The sequence below is a fragment of the Podarcis melisellensis genome, assembly GCF_964234715.1.
Source record: "Podarcis melisellensis genome assembly, chromosome: 3".
NCBI lineage: Eukaryota > Metazoa > Chordata > Lepidosauria > Squamata > Lacertidae > Podarcis > Podarcis melisellensis.
In genome coordinates this window covers 6441477-6460836 of record NC_138530.1, presented here as the reverse complement: position 1 = coordinate 6460836, position 19360 = coordinate 6441477, and the positions used below count along the sequence as shown (strand labels likewise).

Genomic DNA, 19360 nt, shown 5'->3' with positions numbered 1-19360 from the left:
TCTCATCCTGAAGCAAAGTTCTTCACCCAAGGTACTATTTCTGGGTTAGTGGAGTCTGTAACCTGAAGCGTATGTAACCTGAAGCGTATGTAACCCGAGGGACCACTGTACCTGGCTGGAGAACTGTGTTGCAAAACTCAGCGACATGCGAAATTCAAGGGATCTCTGCAATACAGTTGGCTGTATGGTTTCAGAAAGTGTGAAGTAGGCAAGTTTGCATTTGAATGCTAACTGGAGTAGATTTCTCCCCCAGTCCCTAATTATAATGCAAAAGGATTTATTCCCCTGGTCTCACGAGTTCTTCCCAGAATGCACACAGCAGACCATTAACTCTCTATTTTCAAAGAGAACACAGTCGCTTCTACAGCTCTGGATTACACACACCAATCTAGTGTCTAGGCCAGGGTTTCCCAAACTTGAATCCCCAGCTGGTTTTGGACTACAATTCCCATCATCCCTGGCCACTGGCCCTGCTAGCTAGGGATGATGGGACTTGTAGTCCAAAAGCAGCTGGAAACCCAAGTTTGTGAAACACTGCCCCACAGGGAGAAGTGCCCAGCTATTCTCAGTGGCTCAGGACCACAATACCTCAAGGACTGCCTCGCTCCTTATGAACCTGCCTGGACCCTGAGATCATCATCTGAAGCCCTCCTTCATTTGCCTCCTCCATGATAGGTCCAGAAGGTGGTGACAAAAGACGGGGCCTTTTCTGCAGTGGCTCCTAATCTGTGGAATGGTCTCCTCATGGAAGTTCACCTAATCCCTTCATTATACACCTCAGGCACAGAAACATTCCTCTTCAACCAGGCTTTTGGCTAACATCCTTTTTATTTTTATTATTTATTTATTTATTTATTTATTTATTTTTATTATTATTGAATATTACAAGAAAAGAAAAAGAAAGAGGAACAAAGAACAATACGTAACACTAAACACATTTATATACATATTTTCCAAAATACAGACTAAGAAAATAAAACAGGACAAAAGATAAAAGAAAAAACTGCTTTTCATAACCAATAATACCAAATTCATGGTTCAAACATTACAATATATAAATCCTAGTTAAAATACTATAAAATACTTCCACCGCATTCACCACATGTCTCTTAGTTATCTTGTTCACCTTTACATCTGTTCTTCAGTCATTTCACTTCCTTAAGTTCTTTCATAATCCATCAAATCTTTATATTCGCTATATTCTTCTATATTAGCTTTTGGCTAACATCCTATATCCTTTTAAATGTGTTTGTATTGGTTTGTGGCTTTGTTTTGTTTTTTCCTTGTTTTATTATGTATTTTTGTGTTTTTATCTTGTATCTTGATGTTGTCAACTGCCCTGAGATCTACAATTGAAGGAGAGTATACCGATTAAATAAATGAAATGAACCCTGGTCACATTCCGAACCAAGAGTGGCATTCAAATGCGATGCAATTTCATGTGACCACTAGGTGTCTCTCTCATCTCATTCATCCTGCACAAGCAGCTTTCACTGAGGCAGAGTTCTGGAGGGCCTAAATCTTGGACCAGGGATGGGAAACCTGTGGCCCTCAAGATGTTGTTGGTCTACACAGATAGAGAACCCCCCCCCCCAACTCTAGAACACATGGACATCCAATGAAACTGCACGTTGGAAGGCGCAGGGCAGATACAAGATACAAATTTAGACAGGTAATCATTGTAGCATTCTTGAAACTGTCCAATCCAAATTTTTAAGGCAGATTTTTTCTGCACCACCCTGTGTCCCAAATGCCGCATTACAACTGGAAGCAAGTCTTCAGAACTCTTAATTATTGGCTCTGTCTAAATCTAAATCCTCCCGGTTTACTGCCCTTAGTGACACAAGACCCCCATAAAAGTGTGTGGTCCAAAACTGTACACCAAAAATTCCTCTCCTGCGGACTCCACCCACAACAGGTTCTCACAATGGGCTTTGTTAAAGCAAGAGGGCTAACTGAACAGCGTCTGAAGGACTTGGAGCAACAGAACAATCTGAACAATCTGGCCATTACGAAGAAATGCTGCCCTTGGTAGGCCTTCCCTCCCCCTCCCAGTTTGACTCCCTGGCACCGTATTTGTATAAATTAACCATCCCAAAATACAGACGTGCCTTCACACGGGCCGGATTGGATGTGGTGCCCTCTGCCGTACTTGAGGGCATATACTGAAGGATTCCAACTGAGAAGCGACTCTGCCCCTCTGGAAACAGTGGCTCATGTTCTCCTGTCTTGCCCCCTTTATAAAGACCTGAGGAATGAGATCATCACCTCACTCCTACTCACCATCCCAGGCCGCCCATCTGAGGCCACATTGTTCTTCCTGTTGTCAGATCAGAATGATCAGACAACAGCAAAGGTTGCTAGGTTTATCGAGGGCGCAATGAGATTAAGGGCCACTATTTGAACGATGGTCTTGGTCATTTGATGGTCCTTTTTATCCATTGTTTTTTAATTGTGCATATTGCTTGTTTTATGTTGCTACGGCCATTGGCTAATGCAAATAAAGTTTATCTATCTATATATACAAGATAGTACTTCTTCCCTTGCGCATGGTCAAAATTTGGAACTCACTGCCACTGGAGACAGTGACGGCCACCAACGTGGATGGCTTTAAAAGAGGAGTGGGTAAATTTGTGGAGCAGAGGCTGCCTTTCTTAGGAACACCTCTTCAATTACTTCCCCTTGACCCAGAAACTAACCACTATGCTCTACTTCCATAGTTCTAGAAAAATGCAACCTGTGCTGCTGCTAGAAGTAGTGTGATTCACGCGACATGTTGGCGATTAATATACACAGAACAATAATTATACATACTTTATCAACCATCTGAGGAAAATACAGAACATTAAACAAAGCCACAGAGACTTGTGAACTACCCAGCCTAACATGAACTTATAATGTCTGGTTTCAATAGATTTTTCAAATGCTTAACTCAGTCTTTTGGATACGTTGTGGAGATAGATGTTAATAAAGTTGTAGACAATGAAGTTGTAGATGACAGGGTGCCGGCGTTTTACACCTGTTTCACCTGGCAGTCCAAGTAATCCAGAGGCGAACTGCTGCCACAACTCCACTAGCATCTCTCGGTATTGTGAATAACACAAGTTACCTTTTGTTTATATCTTCATGAACTTATCCAAAAGACTATACAAGGCAGCAGAGATATGAGATGATCAGAGCCCCACCCGAACTTGAAGCATGGGAAGTCTCAACAAAAATTTAGACAGAATAGTTGGACTATTTGATATGCATTTGTATAACTTGGAACATTTAATGTGATTTGATTGGATTGTTAAAATGGGAAACTTAATAAAAATGATTTTAAAAAGAAGAAGAAGACCACTCCAAACTGCAACATCCTCTTCCTCAGACTCAACTCTCGGGCCCCGGACTCTCGGCCTGGCGGCACTGAGAGCCCGGCGCCTAGGTGCCCCGCACCCCTAGCACCTATGGGTAAGACGGCCCTGCTGAGAGCTGTTCCACTTCAGTATCTTCCAATATGGTTCTTTTTTTAATGGTTCCAAGTTGTTGTCTTTTCTGCTTTTCAATAAAAGCAAGGAAGTTGGTTGATGGGCATAGCTGCTGCAGGAGTTAAACCCGTCGCCTCTGTGGAAATGATGTTGCATCGCAAGCCATGCGCAAAGGACATGGCTTTTTGCAATGCAATCTTATCAGCCATCCTTAGGAGGTGCCCCTCAGGAGATGTACCCATTGTCCGAGTCCAAATCCAATCAGATTAGCTGAAGAATGAAAACCACCACCTGTATCCCTGCAAAAAAGAATCTTATCATGGTAAGTTAAGGAAGCACACCGTTTGCCTGCAGTCCCCCTCCCCCCCCCCATGGTAGCTACAGTCTGTAAGTTCTTATACCACAAAGACTTACAGGCAGAACATGCTAGGTTCAGTCCCAAACATTTACAGGTAGGGCTGGGAAAAATCCCTGTCTGAAATATCGGAGAGCTACTGCCAGCCAGTGGGGGACAGTACTGATGTAGATAGACTAAAGGTCTGACTCTGTATCAGGCAACCACCTATGTTCCTAATGTTTTTTGGGGGGAAATCAGGGTTGGCTTTTGCTCCCCAACTCCCCAAGGGACACTGAGTCCCCTTAGACCATGATTGGTCAGAGAAGAATGGATGGAGGCAGGTTCCAGTGAAAAGCAAGGCAGATCTTTATTTTTCTGTACCTACCTTGCAAGGATGTAAGAGAGACCCATAGCAAAGGTGTGCAAGCCCCTTTAAAGACTAGACATTGCCCAATCCCCTTAGACCAGAGGTCGGCAACGTGTGGCCCATGAGCCAGAAGTGACCCACGGAGGCTGTTTAACTGGCCCACGAGCCGCTGCAAGACGGAGCCGCCCTCTCGGCAAGTTCCAGCACACTGCGCTAAACCAGCATAGTGTGGCGCAGGGACTTGCTTCCGCAGCGCCGGAAATCGTATCTGCACACGGCCCACAGAGGGATCTCTGCAGGACCGATCCGGCCCAGGCAAGGTAAACCTTGCCGACCCTGCCTTAGATGAGGTAAGGGTAAAGGGACCCCTGACCATTAGGTCCAGTCATGGCCAACTCTGGGGATGCAACCCTCATCTCGCTTTATTGGCCGAGGGAGCCGCGTACAGCTTCCGGGTCATGTGGCCAGCATGACTAAGCCGCTTCTGGCGAACAAGAGCAGCACACGGAAACATCGTTTACCTTCCTGCTGGAGCATACCTATTTATCTACTTGCACTTTAACATGCTTTCAAACTGCTAGGTTGGCAGGAGCAGGGACCAAGCAAGGGGAGCTCACCCCATCACGGGGATTCGAACCGCCAACCTTCTGATCGGCAAGTCCACCCTAAAAGCATCATGCACAGAAGGAGACGGTCTACAACAAAAAATTGAGAGTGGCTTCTCTCCTGACTGTCAAGGTACCTGATAACGTTTTACTGCAGGGGTCAGCAAACTTACCATGCCTCTGGCCGGTGTCTCCAGCACTGAGAGGACTGGAGCGAGTTGGAGGAGCACCAGAAATAGCTTGTGTGCATGTGCACGGGCCTCCTCCGACCCGGATGTGCACCGGAAATAACGCTTGCACATGCGCAAATAATGCTTGTGCATATTCACAAGCTATTTCCGGTGCCCCTCCGACCCAAAAGTGGGCAGCCATGCAGTGTAGCACCGGTACGAGCAGGCGGCAGGCGTTGCTGCAGGCTGGATAAACGAGTCCCTCGGGCCTTATCCCGCCTACGGGCTTTAGTTTGGGGACCCCTGTTTTACTGGTTGCAAGCCCTGGGCAGGCTGGCCAGGGTTGTGCAATCAGCTGGCCAGGGTTCTTTTGAGATGGTAAATACTTTATTTCTTTTGAATCCAGGTCCACCAGCATATCCCATTCATACAAAATATGCCTTTAAGACAGGATTTGTAAGTGAAAAGAACTACTAGGGAAAGTTTCTCCAAGATATTTCCTTCTGCAGAGGAAATATTTAGAGTAATCAGGAGAGCCAAGATGGCTTTTGGGATTGTTCTGTGTGCTAAAATAATGTGTGGTTTTTCTAAAGGAATATTTCCTAAAATTTGAAGGGTGAAGGATTGGTTTTCTGTGGCCTGTGTGTTTGCTATGTGTGAGCACCCTAAACTGTTATAATACGAATGAATCTAGTAGACCAAGAAAATGCAACAGAGGGTAGCTGCACCAGTTATTTGGAATGACCACAGACAAAAGATCTCTCAACACCTCTTGCCATAATGACGCATGGAGGTTTAAAAGGACACATTTACCATCACCATGATGAGCAAAAGTTTACTGAGCTTTCAGAATTCCCGTCCTCAGGGAGGCTTGTCTCTGCTTCCTTATCAACTGAGTCACCCAAGAAACTCCACCCCATCTTGAAGTCCTGATGACATTGTAGGAAGATTAGTTCTTCTCCAGCTTCAATTGTGACCTTTGTCTATTGTCATGTTTATATGACTTTTTCTGTTCAGCAGTGCTGTTCCCATAGGCAAGTAAAATCTCCAGCTGCAATCAAATCCCTTAAGCCACCAGGAAACAGCTAAAGTGGTTTTCATCCCTTTAAAAAGGCCCAAGATACATTATTTTTCAGAGACACAACACATTTTGGCTCTGAATGCATCTGGGACTTGCTCTGCTGCTAAACCAACTGGCCACGAGGATCATGCCGTCACTTTTCCCGGTTGCGTTCTTGCTTCTCTGCACCTTAAACCCAGGTAGGTGGTAGTTCTTGCTATTGTTATTATTTTATGTTGTTAAAGTGCCATGCTGTCCTTCGTACGAGGTTCAAATGCTGGCTTACAATCAAAGATCCGATGCAGGGAATCGAGAATGCAGAAAGCATTGGAGGTTTTTAAGCAGAGGTTGAGCTGAGATTTCTGCACTGCAGGGAGTTGGACTAGATCAGGCTTCCTCAAACTCGGCCCTCCAGATGTTTTGAAACTACACTTCCCATCATCGCTGACCACTGGTCCTGCTAGCTAGGGATCATGGGAGTTGTAGGCCAAAAACATCTGGAGGGCCAAGTTTGTGGAAGCCTGGACTAGATGAATCTTGGCATTCCTTCTAACTGTACAACTCTATGATTCTATCTAAGTGAGCACTGCCAGTTGACAGTGGCTCCAGATCGGGGCCCGATTTCAGTTTGATGAGGTCCTAAGCTACTGAAGGTAATGGGGCCCTTTATATGTCCAGCTGTTCTTTGTCAACAACAAATTGCCGCTGTTTTTTCTGTTGAATATACGCTATATGGTAATTTATGGACCTAATAGGTATCTAAAGCCATTTGCACATAACAAAATATGTATTTTATCAAAGTAATTGTTGAACTGAAATACAATTAAGAAGTATATTAATAGTGAAATACAATTAAGAAGAAGTATATTAATAGTAAAATAATTATCAAGCTTTAACTTAAAATGATTTTTCATTCATAACAAACTTAATAATGCAAACACCTTGGCATTGGGCAATAACAAAAGTTCCTTTAGAAACACAGTTTACAAAGACTCCTAATCTAGTCTCTAGAAACTTGCTATAACATTAAATAAGAATAGGTGTAAATATAATGATGCAAACTACTAATAATTATAAATAGCAGAATGTAGGCACCGTATATATAGAAATGAGCAAACCAGTGATATTTTAGGGAGCAGGCTAGCAGGCAGGGCCCATGACTTACATCATAGGAGCCTACACAACACAAAACACTGTTGCTGTCTGTTGATTTTATTAAATTTGTTTTTTACCTTATATTTTGGAAATGTACATCCAGTTGTTTTTTTCCCTTTAATTTTTTTGGGGGGCCCCAGGAGAGTGGGGCCCTAAGCTATAAATTTGTTTAGCTTGTACATAAATCCGGCACTGGTCCAGATGTTGTCAGGCTCCATCAACCCTAGCTAGCATGACCAGTGTTCAGAGATTATTGGGGTTGCAATCCAGCATATTCTGGAGAGCCATGGGTCTCCCTCCTTTGACCTAGTGTGCCTTAAGGGCCATTGACCATTGCGCTCTTTGTTATGAACACGCTGCTTCGAATGGCTGCTTTGCCTCTCATGCAGCCCATCCCTTCTGCATGCCAGTGCTTGAAGTGACCCCTTTTGTGTATCTCTCCCTGCCTTAGGGCACAGCCATGCAAGAGACACCCTGAAGTGCCACGAAGACAAAGGGACCTGCCACCCCACTCTCTGCCCTGCACAGAAGATTGAAAAGGGGAGCTGCTACGATGGCATTCATCTCTGTTGTGTTGGTGAGTTGGTACATAGAATCATAGAACTGTAGAGTAGGGTCATCTAGTCCAACGCGTTGCAATGCAGGAATCTTTTTTCCCCAAGTGGGGCTCGAACCCTACTGACTGAGTGGGTCTCATGCTCTACCGACTGAGCTCCTGCTTTGTACTGCAGCTTCCTCTATGTTCTTGCATGTCTCCTTAATTTATAATAAATAAGAATAATAATAAAATTGTATTTATATCCCACCCTCCCCAGCCGAAGCCGGGCTCAGAGCGGCTAACAACAATAAAAGTAACACAGCATTCTAAAATCAATTCATTTTAAAATCACTTCAAAATCAAATTAATGGCAACCATTGGGCTAGAGTTCTGTGAGGATTACCAAAGGAGGGGGTCAGGCTGTGCCCTGGCCAAAGGCCAGTTATCATAGAATCATAGAGCAAAACAGGTGTTAGTCAGAAGGGAAGTGGCAGGGGGTGCTGCCAGTGTAAATGACTATCAGACTTTGAAAAAGCTGGTATCACTGGATGAAGCCCATCAGTTTGGTTGAATTAATTAACTAACTTTAATTGCATTTGGGGAAAATGTGTAATTCTTTGTTACTGTTTTGAGTGTTACTTATCTTCCTTAGTTGGTCGTTCAAACCACTGTAATAATAACTCTTATTATTATTATTATTATTAATTTTCTAATCCAGTAATGCTTTTTATAGGGTAGTGGTAGGGAGTACTGGGGTTGAGCTTCTGGACAGTGGCTCAAAAAAATTAGGGAACTACAGTCATACCTCTTGTTACATTCGGTTCAGGTTATGTTCTTTCAGGATACGTCCCGTAGCGACCCGGAAGTAACGGAACAGGTTACTTCCAGGTTTCGCTGCTCACAGATGCTCAAAATGACATCATGCGCATGCGCAGAAGCAGCGAATCATGACCCGTGCATACGCAGGTTGCACTCTGCTCATGTTGTGAACGGGGCTCCGGAACGGATCCCGTTCGCAACAAGGGGTACCACTGTCCTGGATTACACTATTGAAACTGGAAAAGCAAAGCATTAATTTTCATCTTTGCCTAGAGGGGATATTAGGTGTTTGCAAGGCCTTCTGCTCCTCTAATCCTCTCCCTCTCTATTTGTCTAGATTGTCCTTCTCACTTCCTCTCCTATGAAGGCAACGGGGGGTTCTCTACACCCAGATTTGGCCTGCGTGCCTCCATCAAACTCCTCCTGAGCCTCTGAAGTGGGAAACGTTTGGAAATGTTGTGAGGAGAAGACGACAAGTTCTGCAGGGCAGGAAACACCCATCTTCAAGAGTAGAAGACAATGTTGTCCTGACACACCACCAAGGTGTGGCCTGGGCGTACAGTGGAGAACTGGTTTTCTCTAGGAAGAAGCATCTTCAAGAAAAACTCACAGGCTTTTTTATATGTGTGGTGTGGTCGATTTTAAAAGATATAAAGACTCATGCAGAATCAGACCAAAGGCCTAGCTATCGTGAGCCAGTGTGGTGCAGCAATTAATGCGCTGGGCTAAGGATCTGACAGACCAGGGTTCAAATCCCCATTTCGCATTGAAACTCACTGTGTTTGACCTTGGGCCAGTCACAGTCTCCCAGCCTAGCCTACCTCACAAGGTTGTTGTGAGGATTCAAATGAAGAGGGGAGACAAAAGGCCAACTTGAGCTCTTGGGAGGAAAGATGGGATAGGAATGCAATAAATAATTGCATAAGAAATACATAAGAAACACCACGGACAGAATAATTGCCACACACAGGAAGAACAAGGTTATCGTTTGAGTGCCTCACTTGTAGCTTTCTAAATCATTTAGTGTGTCAACAAGAATAGAAGTTATTAAAGTAGTAGTTGTTGCGTGTTGAGTTCCACAGTGCCACCCCCCAAATAATTACACACTTCACACATCAATTTTGTTTAAGGTTTTTGGCATAGTTTTGGCCACAACTTTTTTATTCAAAATACAAAAATTGTGAGTGGTTGCTTAGGCATTGGTTATGACTATCTGTCCTGGCCCTCAAGGACAAAGCTGGTCCTTCCGGACTCCACCGGAAGCCAGCGTGGGAAACAAGTATTGGATGAGAAGTGAGGCCGGGAAACAGACCCTCGCTTCACACCCTCATGTTCCGGTGGGGCTTGCACGGCCCAAGTCCGGCTCCACGGTCAAGGACGAAAGAATGGCAAGCCCCTGGATTCCTTTAACGGAATTCCCTTTCCGCATCATTTGGAGGGATAGGCACTTACCCCTCCAAGCACCAATTAACCAATGCCTAACCGCCAACCTTACAAGTTGTGACGATTTGCTACGCAGTAGGCAAAAACCAAATGGCACCAGCCAATCAGCCAGATGGCCAAATTCCTACCAGGCCCCCGCTCCAAGGCGAACGACCCCATGACAGGCATAGCAAGGTCAAGCAATCAACTTAAATAACAAGCCCCCCTATTAAAGGGAGGGAGGGCGGGTGATCCGATGCAAAACGGCCAAGAAGGACGTCCCTACGTCCGGCACATCTATTTATATCTTCTGACTCCTCCTCCAAATTGGTAACAATCAAAATCCCCCAGCAACCCAATTAACCCTTAAGGCCAGGGTTGCTGACAATTTGCCTAGTCATGGGAGGGCGGCCTGTTCCCCAACCGCAACACGTGCTCTCTGCTAGGAAGAACACGCTTTGCGTGTTGAGTTCCACAGTGCCACCCCCCAAATAATTACACACTTCACACATCAATTTTGTTTAAGGTTTTTGGCATAGTTTTGGCCACAACTTTTTTATTCAAAATACAAAAATTGTGAGTGGTTGCTTAGGCATTGGTTATGACTATCTGTCCTGGCCCTCAAGGACAGAGCTGGTCCTTCCGGACTCCACCGGAAGCCAGCGTGGGAAACAAGTATTGGATGAGAAGTGAGGCCGGGAAACAGACCCTCGCTTCACACCCTCATGTTCCGGTGGGGCTTGCACGGCCCAAGTCCGGCTCCACGGTCAAGGACGAAAGAATGGCAAGCCCCTGGATTCCTTTAACGGAATTCCCTTTCCGCATCATTTGGAGGGATAGGCACTTACCCCTCCAAGCACCAATTAACCAATGCCTAACCGCCATGGAGCCTCCAGCTCACCGCCAAACCACTCACTAACCCCACCAAGACCTCAGCTTGGCCATTTCCGCACCTATCCAAGCCTCATTCCCTGAAGCAGAAAGGTGCACGCCATCATCTCGGAAAAAGGATGGCTTCTTAAAAAGAATCGCAGGGTGAGAGATCACCTCACGCACCAAGACCTCAGCTTGGCCACCACTGCACCTATCCAAGCCTCATTCCCTGAAGCAGAAAGGTGCACGCCATCATCTCGGAAAAAGGATGGCTTCTTAAAAAGAATCGCAGGGTGAGAGATCACCTCACGCACCAAGACCTCAGCTTGGCCACCACCGCACCTATCCAAGCCTCATTCCCTGAAGCAGAAAGGTGCACGCCATCATCTCGGAAAAAGGATGGCTTCTTAAAAAGAATCGCAGGGTGAGAGATCACCGCACGCACCAAGACCTCAGCTTGGCCACCACCGCACCTATCCAAGCCTCATTTCCTGAAGCAGAAAGGTGCACGCCATCAGCTCGGAAAAAGGATGGCTTCTTAAAAAGAATCGCAGGGTGGGAGATCACCGCACCACCCAGCTCAGCAATCCGCACAGCCACAGCCGAATTGATGCGTCTTCTAGCCCTTTCAGTGGCCACTGGGCAACGACTGCCCCTCCACACGCATCGTTGCAAAAGCTGAGACCAAAAAATCTTAGCCGCAGGCACCATTGCCCGCAATGTATCCAAGTCCATCAAAATTGCAGCACGCAGGGAAAAACAGCCCATGTCCACCAGGTCATTCTCTCCCAGCTGTATCACAATGGCTGATGGCGGCCCCTCACGGAGCAACTGGCACCGGATCCGTGGCAGGAGCTTCGACCACAGCATTCCACGTCTGGACAACCAGGACAGCTGCACATGGGGAGGAAGGCCAAGACCTGGACCAACACCAGCCTGCCGTGCTGCGACACCAGCCCAATGGATGATGCTGTGCCCCACCATCCACACGCGGACAGGCGCCAGACCTGGTACAACATAAACAGACAAAATACATCATGTTAGCGAACATAGCCTCTGAACGCATTTGATTTCCAGCGGCCCAAATCCTTTATCCTGGCCGCTGACAAACCCCAATGAGCTGCCACCGTGGCAGCCCCAATCCGGAATGAATGGGGGGCATAATCTCCAGCTGTGCCGCCACAGGCCAGAATCGCTTTTCGCATCACTCCTGTAAATTGTTGCCTAGTTAGCGGCAACCCATCCTCATGCCGGAGCAGAGGCCCATCCCCCTGAGTGCGCACAGCCAGATATTTGCCAACGTCTTTTACAGGGCAAGGGCCCGCCTCCCCCGTGGCAGGGAGACGAATGAGCGCACCTTTACCCCTCTGATCCGTCTTAGAATGTCTAACCATGATTCTCAATTCGGCAGGGGATAACTGCACGTCTTGGATGAAGAGGCCCCAAGAGCGACCATCCCTATGGTCCTCCACCACTATTTCACCCACTCTTAACGCACCAAAAAAGGCTATAGAAAAGGCAGCAGAAAAAACTATATTACAACGCAAGCAATGCAGCACAAAAGCTCGCAAGAGGGCCGACACCCGAGGGGAGCGTGATGACAGCTTGGCTAGGACCGTCACCACCGCCTGGTTGTCAGTCCAGAAGCAGACACGTCGGTTCCTGAACTCCTCGACCCACAAATGCACTGCCACTGCAATGGGAAAAAACTCGAGAAAAGTTAGGTCCCGCGTAATCTCTCCTCCCCTCCATTCAGAAGGCCAACGCTTTGCACACCAACGGCCCTTCCAATAAAGACCAAAGCCCAGCGAACCAGCTGCATCTGAATGCACCTGAAAATCATTATGCAAATTTAACGTGTCCTGCCATAATGAGACCCCATTGAATTCCTCCAGGAATTCCAACCACATGGACAGATCAGCCCTCACCTCACTAGAAAGGCGCACCCGATGATGTGGAGCCTTCAAACCTGCTGTAAGACGAGCTAGGCGAGAGCAGAAAGGGCGCCCAGGAGCCACCACTTTACAAGCGAAATTAAGATGCCCTAATAGCGACTGGAGTTTTCTAAGAGACACCTTCCGCAAAGGTAACACTTCTTCTATAATCTGTCTTAAGGCAACCAGCTTGTCATTCGGCAAGCTAGAAGTTTGAGCCACCGTATCTAAAAGAATACCCAGATAAGTAAGCTGGGTCGATTATAGCAGCACGCCCAATCTGCAGCAAGTGGACCAAATACTGCAGGATATGCTCAGAGGATGGGGGCCAATTCATCTGAATGGCCGAGGACTGCCAACTTAAGGCTAAGAAATCCATCCAGGCCTTCCCATAAGAGCTAAAAGCAGAAGGGGAATTGGAAGCTGCTGCTCTCTGTAACTACTAATTGTTGTCAAAATGCCACAGGTGGTCTGGAAAAGTCTGGCAACAGCTGAGTCTGGAGCCCAGGATCTGAAGCGCTTCATCTGAAAATGGGATAGAGTGCCAGCAACACCATTAGAGGATCCCGTAATTTGGAGAGTAGAAAGCACAATATTAAACCTTAAGCGGCGCAGCTCGAAAGCGTGAGCGGAGGGGCGGAGAATCTGCTGGAGCGTGAGGACTGTTTTGCCAAGACGCTCACCACTACCTGGTTATCAGACCAAAAGCAGATCCGATGGTCACTGAACTCCTCGGGCCACATGTGAACTGCTACTACAATGGGGAAAAACTCAAGAAAAGTTATGTCACATGATTGCCTCACCACACCAGGCTTGAGGCCATAGCTTTGCACACCATCAAGCCCTTGAAATAAAACCAAAGGGCAAAAATCCAGCAGCACCAGCATGAACCTGAAAATCCCTGTGCGGGTTCAAGGTATCCTACCCTGGCACACTACTATTGCATACATTCAGGAATTGCTACCATCGCCTGATATCTGCCTTCACCACACTTGGTAGGCGTACACAAAGGTAAGGGGACCTCAGGCCGCAGGCAGCCTGGCCTAGTGGGAAGATTAATTAAGTGACCCAGCAAGATCGGATCTGATGAAGCATCACTTGCTACAGAGGAAGTATTACAAAATAACTTCCTTCAAGGCAGACAGCTTCTCCATAGGCAAGTGGTTTGTTTTTGCAACGATATCCAACTGGATCCCTAAATAAAATGGAAATATGGGCAAAGGTATTGAGCTATTGCTTGCCAGCTTCCAGCCCCCACTTGGGCAGGGGGCATCTTGTGCTGCCATCGTGATATGTAAATTTACAGGGCCGACGCTGGCCAGAACCCCTAAAGAAGTCCTGACAAAGCTGCTGCCGAGCCAGCTTCCTTTTCCGACACACAATCTGTGCAATGCAACTACACATTCCGTGCAATGCAAGAAACACACTCCGTGCAATGCATACACAAACCCTCCAAGCAAATGCAACTACACACTCCGTTCAATGCAACTACACACTCCGTGCAATGCAACTACACACTCCCTACAATGCAAAAAACACGCTCTGTGCAATGCAACTACACATTCCATGCAATGCACAAACAAACCCTCCGTGCAATGCAACTATACTCTCCGTTCAATGCAACTACACTCTATGCAATGCAACTACACACTCCGTGCAATGCAACTACACACTCCGTGCAATGCAACTACACACTCCGTGCAATGCAAAAAACACTCTGTGGAATGCAACTACACACTCTGTGCAATGCACACACTCCGTGCAATGCAAAAAACACCCTCCGTGCAATGCAACTACACTCTCCTTGCAATGCACACATTCCGTGAAATGCACACACACCGTGCAATGCAACCGCACCTTCCGTACAATGCAACCGCACCTTCCGTGCAATGCAACAACACACTCCGTGCCATGCAACAACACACTCCGTGCAATGCACACACACCCTCCGTGCAATGCAACTGCAAATCTCTCATGCAATGCAATGCAATGCAATTGCAACCCGTGCAGCGCCGTGCCCTGCAACGCACAGAGCAAACTGCAATGCAGGCACACAAAGGTGCTTTCTCCCACTTGCATATTGCAAACGTGGCACCCGTTACATCCCTCGCAGTGAGGTAACCACCAAAAGGACCTAAGTGTCTAGGTAGAGCAATGGGGGAGCATGCAGCTACCCCATACAGGAACCAATCCTGCAACCTAGGCATTACCGGCACTATGCGCTGACCCAGTGAAACCAATGCTTCGTGGACAACATGGGGACACTATTCAGGCCGGAAACACTTCCAGGCCATTGAATTCTAGGGCAAAGCCCTAGGATCACCTGCTAGGCCAGGCATAATTGTTTCCAGTGAAATAGCAGAGTTGAGGTAGCCCACAGCTTGTCCAGGTACCCCTGCTTGCCCTTTTAGAGGGAAGCACCCCTTCAAGAAACCCAAAGTTCTTTTATCACAAATGGGCAGAACTACCCAGCAACAGAATAGCCCAAAAGGAGCAGTTAGTTTTGTTTTGTTATAAGGGTGGCTAAGAGGGGGATATGAACCCTGTCTCCCAGGTCCTAGTCCTACACTTTAGCCACTAAGCCACAATGGCTTGTCTCTAAAATGGCAGTCACCACTAACAGGGCAAAAAAAACCAAAACAAAACAAAAAAAAACTTAAAGAAAATAAACTTGCTCAGAAACGGCATAGTTCAAGAGCATATACAGAGTGCTCGTAGTCCTTGGAGGCACAGAGAGCCTCTGCCGCCCTATGTCTGCCTCAGATATACATTAGCAGCAACTGGGCCTGCAAGCAGATACATTCCTATAGCTAGAATGAGTCACGTGTCAGAGACTTAACAATTAACTGCTACCTGTAGCAGACTTAGGCTTGGAAGTTAATGTGCAGGCCGAATAGGCCTCCCAGTTTCTGCTCTTGAGAATCTTAGTCTCATAGCAATATTAAAGGAAACCAAATTAGTGCTCCCACCCAAGGCTAGCTTAAAATTTGGCCAACAGCGCTGCACACACTCAAAATAAAGCCAACCTATGGGGATACCATAAACAAAAGTGATTCCAGCTAAGCTGGGAACAGCCCTGACTAGCCCCACAATTTCAACGAGAGAAATGGGGGAAACCTTTTTTGCGAAAGAAAGCCCCTAACGGGGGCTCTTTCCCTATTGGGAAAGGCAAGCCACGGATACAGGGAGAATCTTCCCACAGGGCAGGGTAAGGGGTGGGGTGGGAAATAGAACAGGAAAAGGGGGGAATTAAATTATTTAAGGGACTAGAGAGGATTAAAAGGAAAGGGGAAATACAGTGGTGCCCCGCAAGACGAATGCCTCGCAAGACGAAAAACCCGCAAGACGAAAGGGTTTTTCGGTTTTTGCGACGCTTCGCTAGACGATTTTCCCTATGGGCTTGCATCGCAAGACGAAAGCCCATAGGGAAATCTCAGGGACCTTTTTTTAAATGCTGGCGGTGGGGAGCAAAGCCTTCCCCCCCCTCCGGACTTCAGAAGAGGTCCAGGAAGGCCGGCGGGGGCGAAAGGCTTTGCTCCCCACCGCCAGCATTTTAAAAGCGGTCCGGGATAGCAGGGAAGCGCTTCCCGCTATCCCGGACGGATTTTGAAGGCAGGCAGGGGGGGCAAAGACTTTTGCCCCCCCTGCCTGCCTAACCGGGGGCTTTTAAATCGCCCCAGGACTGTCCGGGGCGATTTAAAAGCCCCCGGACGGCTTTTGAAGCCTCCCCCCGCCGCCCGGCTTCGGGGCATCGTCCCGATGCCGGGCGGTGGGGCAGGAACGCCTCCCCCCACCGCCCGGCATCGGGGCATCGTCCCGATGCCGGGCGGTGGGGCAGGAACGCCTCCTCCAGCCGCCCGGCATCGGAACGATGTCCCGAAGCCGGGCGGCCGGGCGGGAAAGCCTCCCCCCGCCGCCCGGCTTCGGGGCATCGTCCCGATGCCGGGAAGTGGGGCAGGAACGCCTCCCCCCGCCGCCCGGCTTCGGGGCATCGTCCCGATGCCGGGCGGTGGGGCAGGAACGCCTCCCCCAGCCGCCCGGCATCGGAACGATGTCCCGAAGCCGGGCGGCCGGGCGGGAAAGCCTCCCCCCGCCGCCCGGCTTCGGGGCATCGTCCCGATGCCGGGCGGTGGGGCAGGAACGCCTCCCCCCGCCGCCCGGCTTCGGGGCATCGTCCCGATGCCGGGCGGTGGGGCAGGAACGCCTCCCCCCGCCGCCCGGCTTCGGGGCATCGTCCCGATGCCGGGCGGTGGGGCAGGAACGCCTCCCCCAGCCGCCCGGCTTCGGGGCATCGTTCCGATGCCGGGCGGTGGGGCAGGAACGCCTCCCCCCACCGCCCGGCATCGGAACGATGTCCCGAAGCCGGGCGGCCGGGCGGGAAAGCCTCCCCCCGCCGCCCGGCATCGGAACGATGTCCCGAAGCCGAGCGGCGGGGCGAGAAAGCCTTTGTCCCCCCTGCCTGCCTTCCCAGGGGCTTTTAAATCACCCCGGACAGCGGAGAAGTCCTCCGCTGTCCCGGGCGATTTTAAAATGCCGCCCGCCAGAAGAGGTCGGGGGAAGGCGTTTTCCATAGGAACGCATTAATTGATTTTCAATGCATTCCTATGGAAAACCGTGCATCGCAAGACGAAAAACTCGCAAGACGAAGAGACTTGCGGAACGAATTAATTTCGTCTTGCGAGGCACCACTGTATAGAAATAAAGAAATGTAACCAGACAATGAGAAGATTGTCCAAGTGCTCCATGTGATCCGATGCAAAACGGCCAAGAAGGACGTCCCTACGTCCGGCACATCTATTTATATCTTCTGACTCCTCCTCCAAATTGGTAACAATCAAAATCCCCCAGCAACCCAATTAACCCTTAAGGCCAGGGTTGCTGACAATTTGCCTAGTCATGGGAGGGCGGCCTGTTCCCCAACCGCAACACGTGCTCTCTGCTAGGGAGAACACGCTTTGTACAATGGGATCATTGTTATGACCGGAATGTAATTGAAATTCATAAGAGTTTGGAACGCAGAAATAAAGAAAATCATCAGCCATCAATTCTAGCACACGGGGGGGGGGGCACTTTATCTAAATTATATAATTCGGTATTTGAACGATTGGAATTTGTATTATAAATTGGTATTGTTATAATGAGGCTATTATTGGATTGTAACTGGAAACTTTGGTTTGGACTCAGTCTGACCCTTATGTTTCCCTTTCCTTTATGGTTTTGACTTTTAAAATGAGGCTGCATTTTAAATTGCATTTTACCCTGTATTTAAATTTTTTTTTCTTATTATGTTTTTACTGAAATTTTATTGATGTTAGCTGCCCTGGCCGGTGAGGGTATAAATAAAATTATTATTATTATTATTATTATTATTATTATTATTATTATTAAAAATAAATTGTCTAGCATCCTTTTCCCTCACAACCAGATGCCTCTGGAGAAGCCCAGAGACAGGGCGGCAAGACAATAGTCTGGATCACTCAGTCAGTTAGAGCTTGATAATGCTAAGGTTCTGAGTTCGAGCCCCATCTGGGACAGCTGCCATATTCCTGCATTTCAGGGGGTTGGGCTAGATGACCCTTAGGGTCCCTTCCAATTCTATGATTTCTCACTGCCGCTGCCTAGCAAACGGCACTGAACTTACATTCATAAAGACATAAGACTTGACTGGATCGTGCCAATGGCCAATCTAGTCCAGCATCCTCTTCTCACAGTGGCTGTGCAAAATCCGCAAGGCACATCCAAGCAAAAGAGCCCTCTCTCCTCCAGCAAATGGTGTTCAGAAACATTGATGCCTCCAACCGTGGAAGCAGAGCTCAACCATAATAGCTGGTAGCCCTCTAAAGGTAAAGGGACCCCTGACCATTAGGTCCAGTCATGGCCGACTCTGGGGTTGCAGCGCTCATCTCGCTTCATTGGCCGAGGGAGCCAGCGTACAGCTTCCGGGTCATGTGGCCAACATAACTAAGCAGTGCATGGAAACACCATTTTCCTTCCTGCCGGAGTGGTACCTATTTATTTACTTGCACTTTGACGTGCTTTCGAACTGCTAGGTTGGCAGGAGCAGGGACCGAGCAACGGGAGCTCACCCCGTCGCGGGGATTCGAACTGCGACCTTCTGATCAGCAAGTCCTAGGCTCTGCGGTTTAACCCACAGCGCCACCCGTGTCCCTTAGTAGCCCTCTAGTCCTCTTTAAAAGCCACCCATCACTGCCTGCTGTGGCAGGGAGTTCCATAGTTTAACGATGCACAGCATGAAGAAGCAAAGTGCTTTGAGTGGTGCATATGCAGGCCCGGGAAATTTAAAAAATAAATAAATAATGAAATGAAATAATAATAATAATAATAATAATAATAATTATTATTATTATTATTATTATTATTATTATTATTATTTATAGCCCACCTATCTGGCTGAGTTTCCCCAGCCACTCTGGGCGGCTCCCAATCAAGTGTTATAAACACTACAGCATTAAATATTAAAAACTTCCCTGAACAGGGCTGTGTTCAGCTGTCTTTTAAAGATAGGATAGCTGCTTATTTCCTTCACATCTGAAGGGAGGGCGATCCACAGGGCAGGCGCCACTACCGAGAAGGCCCTCTGTCTGGTTCC

At 47.8% G+C, this 19360-nt stretch overlaps 1 protein-coding gene across 1 annotated transcript; it reads left to right on the top strand.

Annotated features, from left to right (window-relative positions):
- The first annotated feature begins 5574 nt into the window (after positions 1-5574).
- On the top strand, positions 5575-9580 carry LOC309365933 (uncharacterized protein). The gene is made up of 3 exons (XM_081904563.1): positions 5575-6209; positions 7616-7741; positions 8859-9580. The coding sequence occupies exons 1-3, from the start codon at positions 6110-6112 to the stop codon at positions 8954-8956; spliced, it is 324 nt and encodes a 107-aa protein (XP_081760689.1). The 5' UTR covers positions 5575-6109; the 3' UTR covers positions 8957-9580.
- The last annotated feature ends 9780 nt before the right edge of the window (positions 9581-19360 follow it).